This window comes from Haplochromis burtoni, unplaced genomic scaffold (genome assembly GCF_018398535.1).
Source record: "Haplochromis burtoni strain Fernald_Lab_line unplaced genomic scaffold, NCSU_Asbu1 Contig_241, whole genome shotgun sequence".
NCBI lineage: Eukaryota > Metazoa > Chordata > Actinopteri > Cichliformes > Cichlidae > Haplochromis > Haplochromis burtoni.
Genome location: NW_024582602.1, coordinates 717,221 through 738,185, shown reverse-complemented (window position 1 = coordinate 738,185; position 20,965 = coordinate 717,221). Strand labels below are relative to the sequence as shown.

Sequence of the window (20,965 nt, the reverse complement as noted above, 5' to 3'; positions counted from 1 at the left end):
TGCTTTTAACATAATATTAACACAAGAGATCAACAATACAAAATAACACAAAACACTGGGTCACAGATCCAGCCCCTGACAGAGTTCATTTTTATTTCAAACATATACGTTCACCAACATTTCATAATATCATTCCATGCAGTTGTTTGAAAAGGCAGAAGTGTTTAGCCCTACTTCCTGTTTACATCTTAATTATTTCCTCATCATCTAAATTTGAACAACAAAACTAAAACAATGGTTTCAACTTAGAACATAACATCACAAAAATATTTTCTCATATTCAAATAAAAATATGTTTGATTTACTGATTTGCAAAAGAAAATAAACATCACTTTGACTGCTGTGTTGGGTTAATTGCATTTTCTTCATTCTTATACTTATTTGAAATTTCTTTTTTGAGTTTTATTTTAAACTAGTTTATATCACTATTGACCTTTATTTCTTCTTCTAACTCGTTCCAGAATTTAACTCCCGCTATTGAAACAGACATCCTTTTCAATGTTGTTCTTACTCTTTGTAGTTTTAAATTCCACTTCACTCTAAAATTATACCACCCTTCTCACTCTAAGAACCATTTACTTATTTCGATTGGGAGCATCCCTTTCCTTGCCTTATATATTATTTGCACTGTTTTAAACTTCACCAGATCCTGGAATTTTGTAGCTTGCGTCTTAAGAAAGAGTGCATTTGTGTGAGCCCTATACCCCTCCTGATTTATTAGTCTAATAGCCCTTTTCTGCATTATGATTATAGTCTGAATATTACTTTTATGTGTATTTCCCCAAACCTCTACACAATAACTCATGTATGGTAATAGTAAAGCATAATATCACATGTACAATGTTTTCCTATCCAGGAATTGTTTTGCTTTCCCCAAGACAGCAATGCCCCGAGCTAACTTTCCCCTCACATGAGTGATGTGTGATTTCCAACAGGCCTTACGATCAATGATCACACCAAGAAATGTTATGATAGATAGATAGATAGATAGATAGATAGATAGATAGATAGATAGATAGATAGATAGATAGATAGATAGATAGATAGATAGATAGATAGATAGATACTTTTGGGAATTTGGTTTTAAGTGGACATTACACGATCATTACATGTGGCTTTTCTTATTTAGTTTCTGTACCTGTTAGGTTTGTTTGTGCTGCTGCAGAGAATCTGGTGATTATTGTGGTGCAGGCATGAGGCTGTGATGCAACATAAGAATAATGTCCTGAAGATCACAGCTGGAAGCTCTGCACAGACACAAACAGGCAGAGGATGTGACACAGTAGATGTAACCTCTCAGAACATTACCCCCTCTTCCTCGTCCCTGACCTGCACCATGCTGTCAGCCTCCCGTGCCTTATTCACTGATTGTTACCCAACAGGGGTTTATGCCATGTGCTACAAGCTAGTTAAGTATTTATCAAGCTTCTTGTGTAAGCTCCGGATGGCATGCACCTGCCAGTTGCTTCTCTCTCTTCTATATCTCCTGCCAAGCTCGATCTATTTTTCTTCTTATTTGCTGACTATGTGTGTGTTTACAGGATACCCAGATGTCACCACCAGATCTTCCAATTCAGCTGCCGCCGCATGTGTGCCGCCGCATGTGTTGAACTCAAGATGTGATATTTCATGATAATGCTTGATTCTGATGCAGCATCATAACTTTAACCTGCCATCCTCTGAGGGATGTGCCACGTTCCTCATAATGTGAGCTTAAGCCCAGCTGTAAATCACCATGGGACAAGTAGAAGCCGAGACAGAAAATCTAACAAGTAGTGATTGAGCTCCTCTGCTGCCACAAGTCAAGGTGGTTTTTATAGCGCTGGTTTGTGATGAAAATCTCGGCTGGCAGATCAAACTGAAATTCCCATTGTGCTCTGTGGTGGTAGATGGGGAGAGCAGGCCAGGATCCAGTCTGTCAAGAGACCAGTGGATTATACCCATCACAAGTCCTGTCAGCAGAGCCATTTGGAGAAGGGGCAGAGCAGTGAGTGAGAAGGTAAAACTCATCCCCAGGGTTCGGCTTTGTCTTATTGGTGCAGTATGAGCAAGGCGAGGACTAAGGTTGTCCTATAGGAGCATTTGTAGAGGAATTAAAACTGTCTTGTAAAGATGTGGGCAGCCTGGTTGACCAAAGAAGAGGAAAAAAAACAGAACTAAGTTGTTAATGGGCTAGTTTAAGGCTCTACTCAGTGTTTTCACTCACTTTATAATTCTCATACCTCTGTGCATCAATCAGAATTAGGTAATCGTGAACGACTGTGTGTCCGTACCTGCAAAATAAGACTATTGGAGAATGATGTGGCTATAATTCATCTAGCACATTACTGTGCAAGTTTTGAGTCATGCCACATTTATTTGCAAAAACACTGTACTTCTCTGTATAGCACTTCCAGAACCAACCTGAGGAGGGCATTAAACAGGCAAAGGAAGCCTACAGGAGGAGGACAGGGGGGTTCTTCACTGATAACAACCTCCACCAAGTGTGGAGTGGCATCCAAGCATTCACCAATTGCAAAGGCCAAAGCCCTGCATCCTCCAAAGCAGCCTCAAACTCACTGAGAAGCTAAACACCTTCTTTACTTGGTTTAAGACCACCCCTCCACCTTGATTCAAGTATTAAAAAGGGCACCTTAATCAAGGGATGGACCAATGTTCTGTCTACTATCTTTACGAACATTGTTACTAGCAGCCTGCCAATAAATAAATAAATAAATAGAATTTCTAATGTTTCCCATTTCTTTCATTGTATCTATAAAATATGCCAACGATACCACAGTCTGACAGCCACTAAATAGTATTTATTTGAAAACCTAATGTATGTCAACACGGTCTTCAGTGTGAAGAACAGATAGCTGTAATAAAACATCTATAGCAGAAGAACAATATCTGAGAGAAATAGGAAAAAAACAGCAAAGACCTGACACAGGACCTAAGAGATGATTCTGGCCCTTCCACTCATCCATCTGCTTTTTGCTAAAGCCACATCAGTGATGGTCTCAGTGGTCAAGTAGCTGTCAAGAAGCAATTGTTAAGAAAGGCAACTGGACTAAAAATCAGTGGTAACAGAAAGTGATCAATCCAAATCTAACTTTTTGGTTTAAATTATCATCAATATGTACAGAGGAGGTCTGAAGAGAGGTACAACAGTTAGAGTCTACAGCTGTGTGTAAAGCATGGTAGAGGCTCTATCATGGTTTGGGGATGCCTTTCTAAATAGAGTTGGGAACACAGAGTACAGTCAGATTTTGATCCACTGTGGAATACCATCTGGAAAGTGTCTGTTTGTCCATGGCTTGACAATGATTCCAAACACACTGGCAATGGAGTAAACACATACTTGGATAATGGAACATCGGTCATGAATTGGCCACCCCAGAGACCGGGGCTCAACATTACTGAAACAGGATTGGATCATCTTGTGAGGTAACAGAACCAAAGCCAACATCCAAAGAAGAGTTTTGTAAAGTCCTTCAAGACAGAATTACACGTTACTTGCTTAAGAGAGTTCAGGCTGTGTTGAAGAATAAAGGTGGTCATACCAAATGTTGACTTTGGGGTTGTGCCATGAAGGGTAAGTGCAGCCAGATGAAACATGCAGACCTACCTGTTTGTGATTAGGGGAGCCGAGAAAAGTAACTGCTAAATGAAGATTCTGCTTGATAATCTGTGTTTGCGTCTATGTTTGAACATGTTTCAATAAATAGGTCCACCTATTTCCCATTTCCTAGCAAAATATCAAAAAATGAGGGATGGGTCCAGTTTTGCACAGTACTGTAGGCACAAAAGCAACCTGGTTACTGATGAAGAAAAGATCAAAGTTTGGTTAATTGGAGTTTAAATTGACCATAGATATAAACGTGTGACTGGTTGCCTGCTTGTCACAGACTCCTGACCTGTTGAGGGTTTACCCTGCTTTTCGCCTCATGATAGCTGGCATATGTTCCACCTGTTCAATTTATAACCCTAAATAAATGGAAGAAAATGAACGATCAGTCAAGGTTTGGGTTAAGATACTGAACACGTGTTGTCATATTTACCATGATGTGGTTAAGGTTACAGGCTTTCATGATTAAATGGGAGACCAAACACCTTCTCTGTTGAAGTTCAATGTTTTGTTGACCCATTCATCCACCCCCACCCCAACATAGTGAGTGAGTTTGTCACTCACTTTATCACTAGTCCTAATAGCTCTAGAACTTAGTGAAGTCCTGAGATGAACTATCTCTGACTTTGGTGACCTCTTGGCTTATTATAACACTACCAAATTATGTAGTTTTTAGGTTTTAGACTGTGATAACACCCTGCTATTGTTGAGATTTTGGATTTGGGGGAGATGTGCTTGTTGCCTTTTAGGTGAGCCTCTGCACCCTGTGGTCACACTCTGATCTGTGTGTAAGTTTCTTTGTTGGTTTTTTAGTTCAGGCACAATTCCATTGTTAAACTTGTAAGGTTGAGTCTTAATCTCCATTAATGAACCAAATAAAATTAATTACTAAGAAAAAATGAAGTTAATTTATTGTCTATGAAGCTTTTAAAAGTTCAACTTTGGCCATATCTACATATTTCAATATGTAGTTTTCAAGGCAAACCTTAATATAATAAAAAATCTGCATGTCCTACAATTCAACCTTTCCTGCCCTTAGTGGGTGGAATTCTTGTGGTGGATGCTTGTCACTCATCTTAATGAGATAAGTGTTCAGTCAGCTTGGCTGTGCCTTGTGGTTTTTGGTATCCATCTGAATAAGTTTGCAGATACTTTGTCCAGATATTATATAGAAAATCTATTTCATTTTTCCAAGAGTCCATTTGTTTTTCTTTGTTTTTAGCATCCATTAATGAACTATAGGGCTGCTGCTGATAACATAGCACCATCTTCATTACCTCCTGCTTGTTCATTGAGCAAATAACAGGTTTTCACCAGGCCAGTAATATCTATTATTGCTGTGGGAAAGAGAGGACGTTGAGAGCTGGGGAAAAGGGAGCTTTTAATTGCCATTAATATTTAAATATGCCTCGTCGAAGGCCATCTCTCCTTACAGCATCCATGAAGACGTCGAGTGACATCTTTGCACTCGATGACAGTGGTGTCATCAGTTCCATCCTGCAGAGCCAAAGACCAAGAACCATTGAAACTGAGAATTACAACCTCTAAAAATAACTTCTGTTTACCAAGACTGACCTGTGCATAACCCTGTGTCAGGGTTTGTATCCTGAAACATCCTGAAAGTATAATTGTGAAAATGCACTAAAACATGTTGGACTTAGCTTACCTTGATGCCATGGTAACAATAATTAACATGCAGTTAAGGTTGTTTTCTGGGTACAAACCTAATTCAAATACCTCATTTTTGTTCACTACTTGCCAAGACGTTGATATACAGACAGAAACATGGCATACAAAGTCAATTTTTGGCTTATAGTTACAAACTGTGGAGAAATGTTGGAAATGCATACATTTTATATCAGTTTATTTGCCCACAGTTATTTGTAAAGTAGAGTTGTGTTTTAACCATTAGCTGCTGTCCATTTAGAGCGACCTAAATAAGTAATAAGAGGTCATTATTAGCAGCAATGCTGATAACAAGTCAGGTTAAGATAATATTGCTTCGATATTTAATGGATATAGCTGTTATTGTGTTATTTTACCCATTTACCTAACGTCAAGAGATCTTCTGAGCTTTATCATCTGTACACGTGTATGCTTCCACAGCATGTCTTTATCCTGTCTTCCTTCTCTCACCCCAACCAATCACAGCAGATGGCCCCGCCCCTCCCTGAGCCTGGTTCTGCCGGAGGTTTCTTCCTGTTAAAAGGGAGTTTTTCCTTCCCACTGTCGCCAAAGTGCTGCTCATAGGGGGTCATATGATTGTTGGGTTTTTCTCTGTGTGTATTATTGTAGGGTCTACCTTACAATATAAAGGTCATTGAGCCAATTGTTGTTGTGATTTGGTGCTGTATAGATAAAATGTTATTTAATGGAATTGAACATTGGGTTAATGGAGCTAATAAGCAAGTGTTAGCATGCCAGTACACCAAGAGGCAACCTTCAGTACTAGATGGGTACTGCCGGGGCCCCCATGGTCTAAGGCATCATGACACGTACAGACCATCATCTCAGCAGATTAATAAAATCAAACTTTTATTTTATTTGTTTGATGTTTATGAACAGCAGTTGTTGCCATCTCTCACTATATACAGTGATATAATGAACATAAAAATAATTAACATAATAAATTAATATACATGTCTGTGTGTGTCTTCATACATGATGGAAGTGAACAAGCGCTTCTGGCCTGGCAAAGCTTCCAGTGGGGAGGTTATTTATACAGACTCGATGAGGCATTTTTTCCCCAGGTAAGAAAAATAGAAGGCTGACTCTAAACAGACTGTGAGCAGATGGTGGATTACTGTGTCAAGAATTAGCACTGCTAAATATTACAAATGAGAGTCAACACACACACACACACACGCTCGCAAATAGGCTACTGAGAAAGATGCTAGCTATTGATCAGCTGGGATTTGAGTCTTCCTTTATGATTACTGTGACAGCAGTGCTTATCATTGTGCAATAACACCAGTCTGTGCTTCCCACAGTAATCACTCTGGAGCCAAGTGTTATGTCTACTAGCTGAATGGAAAATTGCAGAGGTGGAATATTCACCCCCACACACTCTCAAGCAGAATGCTTTGCCTGGGTGCTCAAGACTCACAACTAAGGTCCCATTTGCATTTGATGGTCTCATTAAACAGCCCATTAGGAAGCCTTGCTATGCGGACAGGAGACTTTTCGTGGCAATTTGCAGTCTGATGGCCATAGGGTGCGTTCCTGCGCTGCTCTACCAGGTGACCTTGAGAAGTTGATGGCATTTCTCCTCCTGATGAAGCCTTCACAGTTAGCATTTGGGAACAATGTTTAGTCTGAGAGGTTAATATCAGGCTGCACTTTGGACACAATTACAAATTCTGCCTCTGATAATGATGTCATCTAATTAGCATTAATAAATATATGATAAAGCTGCACTACAGCCAGGCTATGACAGTGCTTTTGTACTATCTTCCTCTAGATTCGAGTAATAGCCCAAGTTCTATATTTTCAGTGTGCTTGTGGCAGAATTTGAGTCCCATTGTTAATCCATAATGTTTAGCATGATGCCAGCCACCCTTTGTAGCTATAACAGGTTCTACTATTCTGGGAAAGCTTTCCACAAGGTTTAGGAGTGTGTTTGTGGGAATCTTTGACCATTCATCCAGAAGCCTATTAATGAGGTCAAGACGGCATCCAGAAACTTTAAATAATGAAGTTATGCGGACAAAAAAAGCCTGGCTTACAGTCTCTGCTCTAATTCATCCCCAAAGTTATTCTGTATCGGGTTTAGGACGAGGACTCTGTGCAGACCAGTCAAGTTCTTCCACATCACACCAAACTCTCTTATCCATGTCTTTAAGGACATTTGCTTTTTACACTGATGTGTATTAGGAACATATTGGAAGAGGAAGGGGCCAGCCCCACACTGTTCCCACAAATTTGGGAGTCCAAAAGAAGTCATGAATGGACTTGTTGCACAGGTGGCATCCTATAACACTGGAATTCACTGAGTTCCTGACAGCGACCCGTTCTTTCACAGATATTTGCTAAACAGTTTGCTTGATTTTTATACACCTGTGTCCATGAGAATGAGTGGAAGCACAGTTAAACGGTCTCTGTGCTGTTTGGGTAATCTAATGCAGAGGTTTTGTACTTGAACTAATCATTTAAAGTAACTACAGATCTCAGATAATTGCAATGAGTTAAAAATGTTTTAAATGAAATATGCTTGCACCAGACAGTTTATTAATTGCTTGTGGCAGCAAATATTTAAACAGCCAATCAGCATGCATTTAGTGGACTTAAGGCTTACAGATTAATATCCACTGAGTGGTGGTTCTCTTTGTTGGTGGTGGAGGTGAAAGAGGAATGGTGAGACACATTTATGCTGACAGAAAGGCTACACTCATTACAGTCAATTGATGCCAATGAGCCTACCTGGATGTACAACACATTTAACCCTTAAGGAGGTAGGCAACAGCAGCAGGTGCCACTCCTGTCAGATATGAACAGGAAACTGAAGGTACAGTTGCTATAAAGTCAGCAACACCAGATAATGGAAGACTGGACAAATGTACCAGCCTGGTCTGATACATCTTAATTTGTGCTGTACGAATAGTTCAGTTAGTGGATGAAGTTCTAATCATGTGGTGGATGACCAGTTTTGCACCAAATACTAATCAATGCCTTTATGTTTTACCCAGCTTCTATTGGTTATTTTCATTAGGAAATCATCTTGTGTCATGCATGACTGACCTCCACAGCCACCAGAAAAATGTCATGGTGAGTAGTAGTGAAGGGAAAATGAACACAAAGCGAAGCCTGGAGTCAGGGTCACCTTGTTAGATGCCCTTTGCTCAGGGAGCAGACCATTTTGGTGTGGGTCACTGCTTTCAGCCAATAGCAATTAATTCATGGGAGGAAACGGTTCACATCACAGGCCAACTTGTCAAACTAACTATTCTTTCTCACATAATTAAAGAGAGTTTAATTTTTTCTTATAACCAACTATAGTCCAATACTTTTTTGTACAAAATTCTGTAGAGCAATGCATTAGCAATAGAATGAAAGACAAAAATACAGGGAGAAACTTCAAAAAGCATCACTGTGTCACTTCTAAGAGGCCATAGTAAATAAGCAGCATTTGAGCTGTAAACTGCCTATCTGGGCCAGCACATGTGACAAGACACATGCTGGGAAGCAAAGCAGCGTAGAAGAGTGAGTCAGGCCTATTAAGAGAGCAGTTCTTTAGAGTTTTCTAAGTGGACTAGGTTAAGAAACACACCATATTAATTAGGCAGGTCTCTGAAGTTGTGAGAAATGCCACAGCAGCAGTACTTCAGTCAGTTCATCTCTTCTTTTAGATCCACTATCATATTGTTAATGACAATTCAACAGAGCTATCAAGTGTTATGTCTATGAAGAGTCCTGCTTTGTTTACACACACTGACAGTGAGCTGACTGTGTGAGGAGGGGAGTGCACACCAGTTAGTTACTGCAAATGCACTCAAGTTGAAAATTAAAGTTCCACCAATTCCCCACAGTATTACTAACAGAGGAAGGACACCGTGTGACTGAGAGGAGGCACGCCTGCAAGCTTCGGCAGCTAATTATGCATCAAATGAAGAATAACGTGTTGACAGTGTGCAAAAATTGTGACGTTATTCCTCTCCAATAAGCAGTAATATAATTACTTCTAGCAAGAACAGCACTCTTATCTGGCTCAAGAGTTCAATAGCTTCAGCCCCTATAAAACACTCACAAGTTTCAGAGATGTATAGTATATCTGTAGTTATTAAGTAACTTTTAAAATGAATTGTTAAAAATAAATTACCCAGGTTTTAACTTGGGCCCTATCACACAGGCATAGATACCCATCAGTGACGTTTATTGGCGGTTGCTAGGGTGAAATTGCTTGCAAAGCCTCCTTGCAGTTGTTGGTAGCCTCGGTCACCAGTCGTTAGGAGACCTGGGTCGCTGACCCAGAGTTTTGAGTTTTCTTTACTATTGTACTTTGATTCTGCCATTATTTATTGTTTCTAGTCTTTTGGTTTCTTTATTAATGTTCTGGTTTCTGTCTGTGTTTCTTAGTTGCTCTGTCTCCCCTGTCTGCTGTGTCCCCTTGTCAAGTCCACGTCTCTGGGTTATGTTTCCTGTTTTACTTTGAAAGTCCGTGTCTCATGTTAATGTATCTGGTTTTGTTTCCCTTGTCTCGTTAGCCCTGGTTTGCCACGGCATCTTTTTATGCTTGTCTGGTTAACTTAATGAAGTTTTCTCAGTGAATAAAATCAACTCAATAACTATTAGTTTCACGAACTATGTTAGCATCTGTTTGTGTGCAATGCATCCCAAGGTTACAGTGTATATATAGTCCTTACTAAAATAACATTAGAAAAATTAAGCACATCCTCACTTTAAGAGGAAAAGTAGCAGCTGGTGTATTCAGGTGTGTCTAAATACGGGGCAATAATCTTTCCAGAAGTGGACATTCTTGCAAATCCAACCCAAGGTAAGATTGTGCAATGCTTAGAAAAACTGCAAAATACCTAAGAGCTACCTCTCAGATTCTGAGGGCCCCAGTTAAACTAGAAAAGGTCTGAACGAATATGGGTTGTTTGGAAAGACTGCTGGGAGAAACAGACAAAAATGCCAAACTTAAGGCTTCAACATTTCAAATAGTACAGTCAGGTTCATCTGCTGGTGCTTTTACTGGAAAAACATGCATTCAAATTCAGAAATGCCACAAATTCTTAAGCTGGACCATCCCATGCATAAAGATGCTACTGTGCCCCATCTCTGGTCAAGGTACATGTTATACTTTGGAATAATACTTTTTTTGGGGCAGATCAACCACAGCTATCTTATGGTTCAATCAATCAATCAATCAATCAATCAATCAATCAATCAATCAATCAATCAATCAATCAATCAATCAATCAATCAGCACATTTAAAAAGAACACAGGTTGGCCAAAGTGCTGTACATAGTAAAAAAGTAAAAAGTAGATCAAACACACACAAAGAACAAAACAAAACTCAGTCACAATAAAAAGCTAGAGAGTAAAAATGTGGTTGCCTCTAACTCGTGTCTGATGCTGACTTGACTTGCTCAGGTGTGCAGTTCAGCCTGTTTGCCTGTTTTTACTTTTTCTAGAGGAATGATTCTCAACAGCATGTGGTGGGGTCAGTGGTCTATGGGTTTACTTTGTACTGTCTGGATCTGCATGGTGGCTCAAAATCTGATTGTATTTTTCTGCATTAATAATTCTGTCAATTTTAAAAGATCCCCTCAAAATCACTGACTGAAATGCAGACAGACCCTTCACCATATCTGTAGACACTCTCTGCTGTGTCCTCTCTCCCAAACTCCTCCATACATATTGACGATAATTTAAACCAAAAGTTTCAAATTTGGATTCATCACTTCATAAGACCTCTTGTTTATATATATTCTTTGCTGAGATTTTTCCCGATTCTTAATGCCATGACTCTCAGATGCTGTAGAATCTTAGGCCTGCCACTTCTTCTTTTGTCCTCTACTGCACACCCATGATGAGATATGTCAAGTTTTTATCAAGAAGCTCTTTGGGAATCATCTTGTTGGTGCCAATGCTATTTTATGCCTGTCAAATTCTGTTATTTTTAGTCTTAAAAAAAAAGATTTAACTGAAGAAATGGGAACAAATTATGTGTTTTTGCATCAGGCTGCTAATGACATAAAAATAAAGTCTCCTTGGAAGCAGGATATGAAGAAATGATGGCTGGCTTTTTCACAATACTGTATTCCTACTGACTGGGAAAAAATGCTAAAAAAATGGTTTGGGTCTTATTGACTGGTGGATATGTCACCAGATAACAGTCAGTCGTGTGAAAAACGATGACAAGAACAGGGCAGTTTCTTTGCAGCAGGTGAAACTCCCATTTGTTGGAGCAGATTTGCAGTCTGGAGTCCCATATCCACACTCCAGCTAAAAGAGCATGTGGTGATATATTCAAATGTTAGTGAATAATCATTCCTGTACAACATAAAATGGATGAATAAAAATATAATGAAATGTAATTATTGTTTATAGAAATGCTGCTAACAGTGCAATGGAATAAGACATCATAGGAGCCAGCGGGTCAGCCCCTGTTGGTTGGTTGACTACAGTTTTTAATGATGACCATTTTTTTGACATCAAAGCTCAAAGCTCACTCGCTCGGCTTTATTTACTTTTAAGGCAATAGTAGAATATTTCGCATATAAACATTATGTAGGAGTAGGAACTTAATATTGATTTGTAAATAACTGGACATGAATAACTGTCCCTAGGGTTAGGGTTAACCCTTACCCATAAAATGATACTACAGTATATTTCTAAGCAGCTCATTCTCTAGTCAAGGTTCTCTTTAAAGATATGACACATTTTGGGATCAACATGACAGGAAGCCAGAAATGTAAAAGTGAGGTCAGAGGTCAAAGGTGACATGATATTTGGATGTAAATCATGTCTAATGTTTTAAAAATAAAAGGCATTTCATGAAAGTTTGACTTTATTTGACCTTGAAGTAGAGGTAAGAGGTCCAAAGTAATGTGATATTTAAATTCCCACTATATTCCCTATATGCCTTATGCCTATATGTTGTAATTACAAACTATGGGAGTAAGAATTAAATAGCTTTACATCTAATTTATATAGAATCATTTTGACCTTCGGATTAATCTGCTGACCTTGAAGGAGAGATAAGAAGTCAAACACTCATAGTTTCTAAGTTTAAGGCTTTTTGTCAATTTTTGACCAATGAATAGTTACGCTGCTCTTGAAGGCCTTGGTGGATGTAAAGCAAATTTTAATGGAGTTTTAACATCACCCCACTCTACAAAGTTTACCAGAATTAATTTAGAACTTTTTGAAATCCCACATTTGCAGACAGAATGAAACACATGCACACAAACACTACCAAAAACACAACCTCTCTGGCAGAAGTAATTGCTAACATTAATGGTGATTACATTCCATTCAGGGAGCAACTTTAAGGCCCCTGGTGTGAACTGTTTGTATAAAACTAGTAACTTAAGACACTGCACAAAACAGGAAAAAGAAAAGTCTTCAGCAGTAACTCAGAAACACAAGACAACAAACTGGGGGGAAAGCAGTCGGCAGGGCAGAAAAATAGAAGGACACACAAGAGGACAAAAACAGAGACACAGGGACAGACACAGAGACAGGAAGGAAAAGCGCAGAAGATGCATAATGTAAGTGACTTTTCAAAAGATGAAGGAAGTCACTGAAAAGAGAGAAGAAACAGAAAATACAAGCAAAGCACAAAACTTGCAAGAAAAAAGTAACACTAGAAATAAAAATGAATTAATATAACAGAAATGGATATAGGTGTCCTTGGGGGGGAAAAGGCTTTTGGTAGGTTTTGACAATAAAAATACACGTGTTTCAAAGTGGGGTTTACCTGGCAGCTCTCACGTGGACCTATAATGTGAAAGCTGGAAAACAATTCCTCTCACTGTTTTTATCTGCTTTCTGTTCCTGTGCTCCTGGCTGGCATGACTCAGGGAAATATTCACTTTTGAGTTTTGTGCCATCAAAGACACATGTGGGAAGGCTTTGTCTTCTGGGAAAGTGTGGAATGAGAGAGATCCGACCTCTGGGCTGGTGCCAGGTATTGCTCAGAGGAGGGTAGAAGCCAAGCAGTGTGCCTGGTGTTAGTAACACTGAGTCCGGTGCTGCCTGATGGATGAATCACAGTGAAATCCTTCCAGTCTTTGCTTCTGGCTTCATTCCGGGTCACTAGGAAGAGGTTTTCTATCCGGCTGTCTCTGTTTTGAGATATGTCATCACTCAAATGTGTGTAGGCTATTTTTTTTTAACCGGCGGCATACACTTTCCCTCGAAAACCACCTGATAAATTTTCGCTTATATGGTGGGACATTGATGGACAGAATCACCACTGGACCTAACCCCACTAACTGCATGCCTTTAGACTGTGGGAGGAACCAGAGCACCCAGAGGGAGAACTCACACAGACAAAGGGAGAACATGCAAACTCCACACAGGAAGGCCCTGGCCAGATGGTGGATTTGAACCCAGCACCTACTTGCTGCCAGGCAAGAGTGCTAACCACCCCATTACCTATCTCAGATTTTAAGTCCTCAATCTATAAAAAAAAAACTTTTTTGGGTGTGCTATTGTTCAGTGTAACAGCGGTGTACACACAGTTCATTTTTAAGCAAACCACCATAAAGTGTGAGTACGTTGTTGGGTCACCATGTAAGTAAAGTAAAAAGTAAGTAGCATTTTATTTGCATAACACCTTTCAAGATAAAAATCACAAAGTGCTTCACAGAAAAGCTAAAACATAGCTAGAACAGCTGAAACACACATTAGCATTGAAGTCTGAGAGTTTTTATGACTAAAACAGATACCGCCAACAAAAGGTCCCAAAGTGTGGTTTGTTGTAGTCAAAGTGGCTGGGGATGCTGGTGAAGACATGGTGATTTTGATGCTAATAACAGGGGGAGCACGAATCTTGCTGGGGAAACTGAGAATGAAGATTATGGCAAAATGACGAGCGTCACAACGTCCATGATGAGTGTAATCAGTTCCCCAGGCAGTGATGATGAAGACGACTGCTTGCACGATGAAGGCAATGGAGCTGGTAGCTGCGATCATGACAATCATGGTATAAGATAATGACTGGAAATGACATGGTGAAGAAGTTTAAGACGCTGATTAAGAGAGAGTTGTGACGATAATGAATGAATGAGGTGATGAAGAGCAGCAACCAGATGATTAGAAGACTATAAGGAGGACTGGAACGATGTTTCCTCATCCTCTGCTTTCCCCCCCTAGGGGCAACCTCACCGCCGCCCCTCCCATGCACAGCGTTGCCTCGGTGATTGCCGGTTTACGTGATGACGTCGGATGTATATGAGCGCAGGCGGCGGGATCTCTCTCCCTTTTACCGCCATCGGAGCGGAGTCTCTTTCTTCCCCGAGACCGCTTCACTGCGTAGCGCCGCTAACCAAACCAGCCTCCGGCTAGACAGCGAAGGTAAGAGACGGGAGTTGGGAATGGCTTCGGCGCTAACGCCCCAAACTTGGTCGTCGTCCCCGAAGTTGAATTTCAGTCCCACTGTATGAGCGAACGGTGGCAAGAGGGTGACAGCGCTGCTTTTGCTAATGCTAGTCAAGTCAGACAGTGGCAGCAGCCATTGAGACTGGCTCCACCATGATGTGTGTTAACGTTACACGCGATTTGGGGGAAAAAAAAACAATAAAACAGCGTTTATGTTCGTCCGCTTCCACCGGACTGTTTGACCAGTCATTGCATTCGCAGAGAGGACAAAACGCTGGATAAGTCCGGCACTTGTCGGCGGTTTTCGACATTTGTTGACACGTGTCTCCTTTCTTGTAATTTTGGACTTGACCTTATTTTTATTTTTGTAGAGGATGGGTGGGTGGAGATGGAGGGGGACGGGGGACTGTTCACGAGACTGAGCTTTACTGATAACGGCACGCGGCGTTTGGTTGAATTGGATAGTTGGTTCTATTACATAAGGGGAAGCTGGTTAAAACGTGGTGCTGGAGCGTTGACACCACTTCCTAACTGGCCCATATTTTCTAGTTACAGCACCGTGTCTGTCGAAGCTGTTCCTCCCACTTGCTCTCCCCGAGTAGTGCGCATCGAGCTAGCAGCACGCAAGCTAGCTTTAACTAGCAGCGCACACACAAGAGCTCTTTGATACTAGACTGAGGCAGGCCGGCTAAAGTTGGTCTGTACACTAGCCGGAGTCCGGCTTGTTTTATGTGGGTAAAATGAGTAAACGTTTCAACAGGTTGGCTGCCAAATGAAGCCGAAATGTGGTTTCAGCAGGCAGGCATCCACCCGGGGCTTTTTGTTAGTCATGAATGGGTCGACATGACTTCAGCATGCAACACGTGGTCGCTGGGCAGGGATAGAAGAAATGGCTATCTTGAGTAAGGGTCTGTCTTTGGGCCAGTTTGATGTTTTTAGGAGAATGTAATCAATTAGCTGCTCCGTGTTGCAATTAGTCTTCTCTAGGGAAGACGTAGGTGGGTTTAAGTTGTCTTTTTTCTTTTTTAATGGCAATTACACACCATACAAAGTGGGAGCAGCTTAAGTCTTTTTTGTTCAAATGAATCGCCACGTATAGCTCTGGAAGCGCTGATGTTGTTATCACTTTTCACAATGAAAAAACAATTTGAGGTATTTTAGGGACTTAAACAATGAGGCATGCTGTTGATATTGACGCAGGTTGGCCTGGGCAATTTGATAGAAAATGCTCCAGGCTGGTATTATCCTGTGCGTAATATACCCAAGTCTTTGTTTCGTGCATTATAAGCCAACTACCCAAACTAAAAACACTGTCATCTCATTCTGCACAGTGGAAATTGTTTTTTGTCCTAAGAGCTTTCTCCAGTACTTATCAATAATTTGGAGAAATAGAGAGGTGGTAGGGATGGTGGGTGTCATCCTAGAGTAACAAAGCACATGTGCTTTTATTATTCCTAGACACTTTCAGATTTATTCATTTGTCAGTGTAAACTTAAAAAGTGAAAGCCTAAAAACGTTTCTTGCTATTCCAAAAGTGGCAGACTGCAGGTTTCATTTGAGAAATGGGATGCAATTAAAGTCACAAACCAGCCAACAAGGCAGGCTTCTCCCTAAATCAGTTATCCTCTGCAAGAGGGAAGAAACACATTGATCTGTCATGTGACTTTTCTAAGCTAAAAGTGTCACATCAGCTCTGCAGCTGAATAATCTTGGCGTATCGGCTGAATATAGCCCACCTGAGATAAACAGTTATGATATGCTGCTTTGTTGAAATAATTTCCTTGCTCTGTTGAAAGACCTACATAGATTTTTGGTTTCGATTCTAATTTGTCAAAAGTTAAGTGTAATAGATTATAAGCTCCTGGGCTTTAGTTCTTGAAGCCCTGCAGCTGCTAGTGTTACAGGCTAACAAGGGACAGATTTGCCCCTGGGATGACAGGTGAATGTAGTTAATGAGTTGGGACAGCAGCAAGAACATGGCAGTCAGGAAAAGGATTATGGACCTTTTACCATCATCTGCACTCTGCTGAAATGCCGTCGTGTCATTCATGTGTTGCTAGGTCAGTGATGATTCATATAAAATGTGTCTTGTAACATTGTCATGATAAAGTAGTGGTAGTCAAAGTCCATTAGACTTTTAAAAAATTGAATTATTGTTTTTGTTTTTTTTCTTAATGGGGAAAAAATACTTTGCCTCATGTGTTCCTCCATGGCACTCAGCTGCCTCTTCAGTGAGTCTCGGGTCCATCCTTTATGGGTTTTAGCAGTTCTTTTCCTGTTCCATGGGACATAATTGCATGCAAGTCGCATCCTAGAGCTGGTGGAAAACTGGTTCCTGTAGTGCTAAACCAAACTGTACCAGGCTACAGGAGTAGAAAAGGGACTGCTGTCAAGCAGCTAAACTCCTAGCTGGTGGAGTTGGAATATGTCTGTAGGGAGAGGCAACTGAATTGCATCAAGGACCCGCCACCCTAATCAGTCTCTCAGGGGAAGGTGGCCTTGGCTGAGTGGCAAGGGGGTGACTGACTAACAGCCAGGGTTGATCCCATGTAGACTGGGATGGGACTCTTAAAATAAGCATGTGATGGATTTAGACAAATCCTGAGTGTTTAATAAAAATTCTTTGGAAAAATAAGTTAATTATTTATTTACTTAATTATTTGGGGATGGGCGTGTTATTAGAGATTAGTAAAGTTTATTTGAATATCGATCATAGCAGGTAATAGTAGCCACAGTGCTAAACAGACTGCTGTACTGATCGGCAAAGGACTAATGAGGGAAAGATGACATTCATATGCACTAAAGTCATTTTCAGTCTTTTGTTTTTAATCGGTGTGTGAATGCCTCATAAGGCTCTGCTTTGATCTTTCGTGAGATGCTGTCAGTGCTGTGTTGACTGCAGCCTAGGGTTCCTTTTATATGCATTTTTCATGCATTTCCTCTGGAGTGGAGGGTAGTGCTGTGTGTGCACTATTTTGAGGAGTAGCATTACTTATACAGCCAGTTTAGTTTCATTTGCATCAAAATGGTGAGGCTGCAGTTTTACATTTTTAAAATTATACAATAAAAACTATATATCATTTTAGTTCTTTTGTGGTAATAAGAAGGGAAGGGGACTTGATATGAAGTAACTCGAGTTTTTGTGGTTTATTATTAGCGTTCTCTAACAACATTGTGGGGCGCTTATTGCAGAAATTTTTCTATTTATTTTTTTTTACTGTGGAGGTGCTCAGTAACATTCCAGTAGCTGTTTAACAACACAATGAAGGACTGTTAAATTTAAACCAGTATCTTTATATTAGCTTAGAAGTTGGTTGTAAACGGTGTTCAACAGAAATCTTAGTGTACGAATTAAAAACATGAATGCACATTAATATCCTCAATGCCCCCGCAGATACCTTTCCTTTCTGCAAGTTCTTAATATTAGTGGACATGCCAGGCTTTTTGTTAAGTATATTACATAAAATTGTTCAGAGTGGTGGTATTCACCCTTTAACTGCTTACTAGAAAAAGATGTGTAAAGGTAGAGATGAGGCTCAACAGACGGATGAACTACTGATAAGAGCCGCATTTTGGTTGTGGTCATTACTCCTGAACTTTCCACTGTGAGAACAGAAGTTGCATAACATAAAGTGTGCTGTAGCTCAATCATGCGTAACCTCATGCATGTGTCTTTGGTGCCCTCTGGTACTTATACAAATTGCACTACACCTTTGTGCGTATGAAATTTCTGCCTATTGTCATTAAATGATTTACTCTGGCTCTTGCAGCCAGTTTTTAAACCGAAACTAGTCATTTTGAGCAGGTTGTGTTAATAAGTTGCCATCTCCTAACCTGGTTAGGATAGATGCAGCTTTGCCTTTAGGCTGAACAATTTTGCAAAAAGCCTGTGTAGTGCACCCCTCTGGTAACAATAACATGTAATCCAGGATTTCTAAGCTAACTGGTTCTGTTCTTTCTTTCTAGCATCACTTGAGACTCGGTTAATATGGCAGACATCGACAAGTAAGTACATTATGTGGTGTTGATAACTAAAATTAAACATTTGGCCTCTCTGTCAAGTCGTTTGTTTTTTTTTTTTTTTTTTTTCTAAGTTGAAGGTGACATTTTTTGTGCTTATAATGTAAACCTTGAATATACCAAAAGCAGAACCATGGAGAGGTCCAGATTAGTTGCGGTAAAGCCTGACAAAGGGTTTGCTGCAGGTGGGACACCTGTCAAAGCATCCACACTCCAGCCTTTTATTCTAAAATTCCTGTGTCGTTGTTGCAGAAGAGGCAGTGATTTATAGTTGCACACTCATTATGATATGAAATGGGACTTTTTAACATGAAGCCTACAGTAGTTGGACTTGTTTTTGGAGCCAGCTTCATGTGGTCATTGGAGGAACTGCAGTTTCTGGTACTGAGTTTTCAGATTCAGAAAGTGCCCCTCAGGTTAAATCTAAGGGTGCAGTGCAGTAGGAGCTCCTCCACACACCTCTCCAACAGCTAGGGTTACTTTTTTCCCCCCTTTAAATGCGTGTTTTACAGGCCACCTTTAAAACATGTATGGCTCTGTAACAATGGCCCAATCGGATGGGAGCTGTCTCTTTGACTCTTAAATTCTTCCACTCTTGGGCATTGATTTTTCACAATAGTCTGCAGCCTGATGGAAGGATGAGACGGGCTAGTGAAGCTGTGTTATGTTCGGTATTGAACTGTGATAGTGCTGCATCTTGAAGTTGGGCATCATATTTCACTGCTTTGAGCAGCATCATGGGTAAAGGCAGACTCCAGTTTTGTTTATTAGTGAATTTTTAGAGCTGCACCGCATCACTGCTGGCCACTCAGTATCAGGATGATCTTGGGCAAGGTGTGTCAGCATGGCAGTTGGCTCTTCATTGTTAGTCATGCTATTACTGCCACATGTGGCTGGCATAGTGGTCAGTGATCAGCCAAAAGATGCCAGGACTAGTTTGGCCAATCTTAAATGTTCCTTCATAAGTACTGCTTTGTTTTGGCTAACATTTCCACCCTCTGTCCTTCCCCTCTCTCCTTGAGCAGCAAAGATCAGGCTGAGATGGACCCAGCAGATATGGAGGATGTTGAGGAAGTGGAAGAGGAGGAGACGGGAGAAGATGAAAACAGCAAAGGTAAGGCAGTCTCAGTATACTTACAGTCTAGAGTTGAATTGCGCATATTCTGTGGTTTAGGTGAAATGTAGAAGTGGGGGAATGTGGGGTCAAATTGTGCCCCCCCCCCCCCAAAAAAAAGCTATTTAGCCAGTGCCAAAGGAATATCAATAGCCAAGTGATAACATTGAGAAGATGGCAATTCAAACACTCAGTATCAGTGGGTGAACAAAGTGGCACATAAACTTGAATACAGCATAATAGACTTAATAGTTGAGAGCTGGGAGCACTGATCCGTTTTATTTTGGGATCTCGATGCTGTTTATGTATTCTTTGATCTTCAATGGTTCTGACGACTCCTCACATATTGGCCTACTCCCGGCTTATTGTGGCTAGATATAGATTGCTGCTTGGGCCTATCTTTTTATAGCTAGTTTGAGCAGTCTTTTAAAAGCCAGACTTGAAAGAAGACTGATTCTGGCTGCCTACGTCTGATCTGTCACAGCAGCCGCACTTTAAGGAAGTCTGTACACAAGACCTAGAAGCTGGGGGAGGATTATAAATGCATGAGTAATACATGGTTGCAGCCTGCTGGCGTTAACATGCAGTGTAGACCCTCATTAAGAAATCTTTTGAGATTTCACACATGAGGGCTGTTGTGGAACACCTGTAACTTGGGAATCACAAGCTCTGAACATTTGAGATTTTTAACTGATGTTTGAGCTGAATGTAAATCTATTAATTACACGAAGCACCCCACGCCCTGCAGATACTCCTCTGCTTTATTGTAGGGTTTCAGTAATGCTGTAGCTTCAGTTGCACAGGTACTGTGGTGTAGTACAGTTTATCTGTAGTGTGTGGATGCACTATAGAACGGTTCCTGTGGTTGGTAGATTTGGTAATGATTAAAAACAAGTTTTTATTGCTGGTTGTGTAGTAGCGGCACCTTGGTTGAAATTCAGTTACTACTACAGTTGTGCGATATGACCAAAATCTCATATCCCGATATCAGACATCTATCGTCCGATAACGATATAAATCACAACAATGTAACATTTTCTGTAAATTCTGTGAATCTCGGGCAGCTCGACTTGCGTGAAGTGTTTCCATCTGCACGTAGCTGAGTCGAGTGTTTTAACCGATGCATGAAACGATACATTTTTAGACATAAGTTGTAACGGCCGCCGTTTTCTTT

The 20,965-nt window shown here is 40.5% G+C and overlaps 1 protein-coding gene across 2 annotated transcripts in view; it reads left to right on the top strand.

Annotated features, from left to right (window-relative positions):
• The first annotated feature begins 14,482 nt into the window (after positions 1-14,482).
• nap1l1 (nucleosome assembly protein 1-like 1) overlaps positions 14,483-20,965 on the top strand; it is a 23,289-nt gene continuing 16,806 nt past the window's right edge. For both annotated transcript variants that reach the window (XM_005941963.3, XM_005941964.3), the window contains exons 1-3: positions 14,483-14,633; positions 18,624-18,662; positions 19,703-19,791. In XM_005941963.3, coding sequence (XP_005942025.1) covers positions 18,646-18,662; positions 19,703-19,791 — 106 coding nt within the window. In that variant the 5' untranslated portion in view covers positions 14,483-14,633; positions 18,624-18,645. The remainder of the gene's footprint in view (positions 14,634-18,623; positions 18,663-19,702; positions 19,792-20,965) is intronic.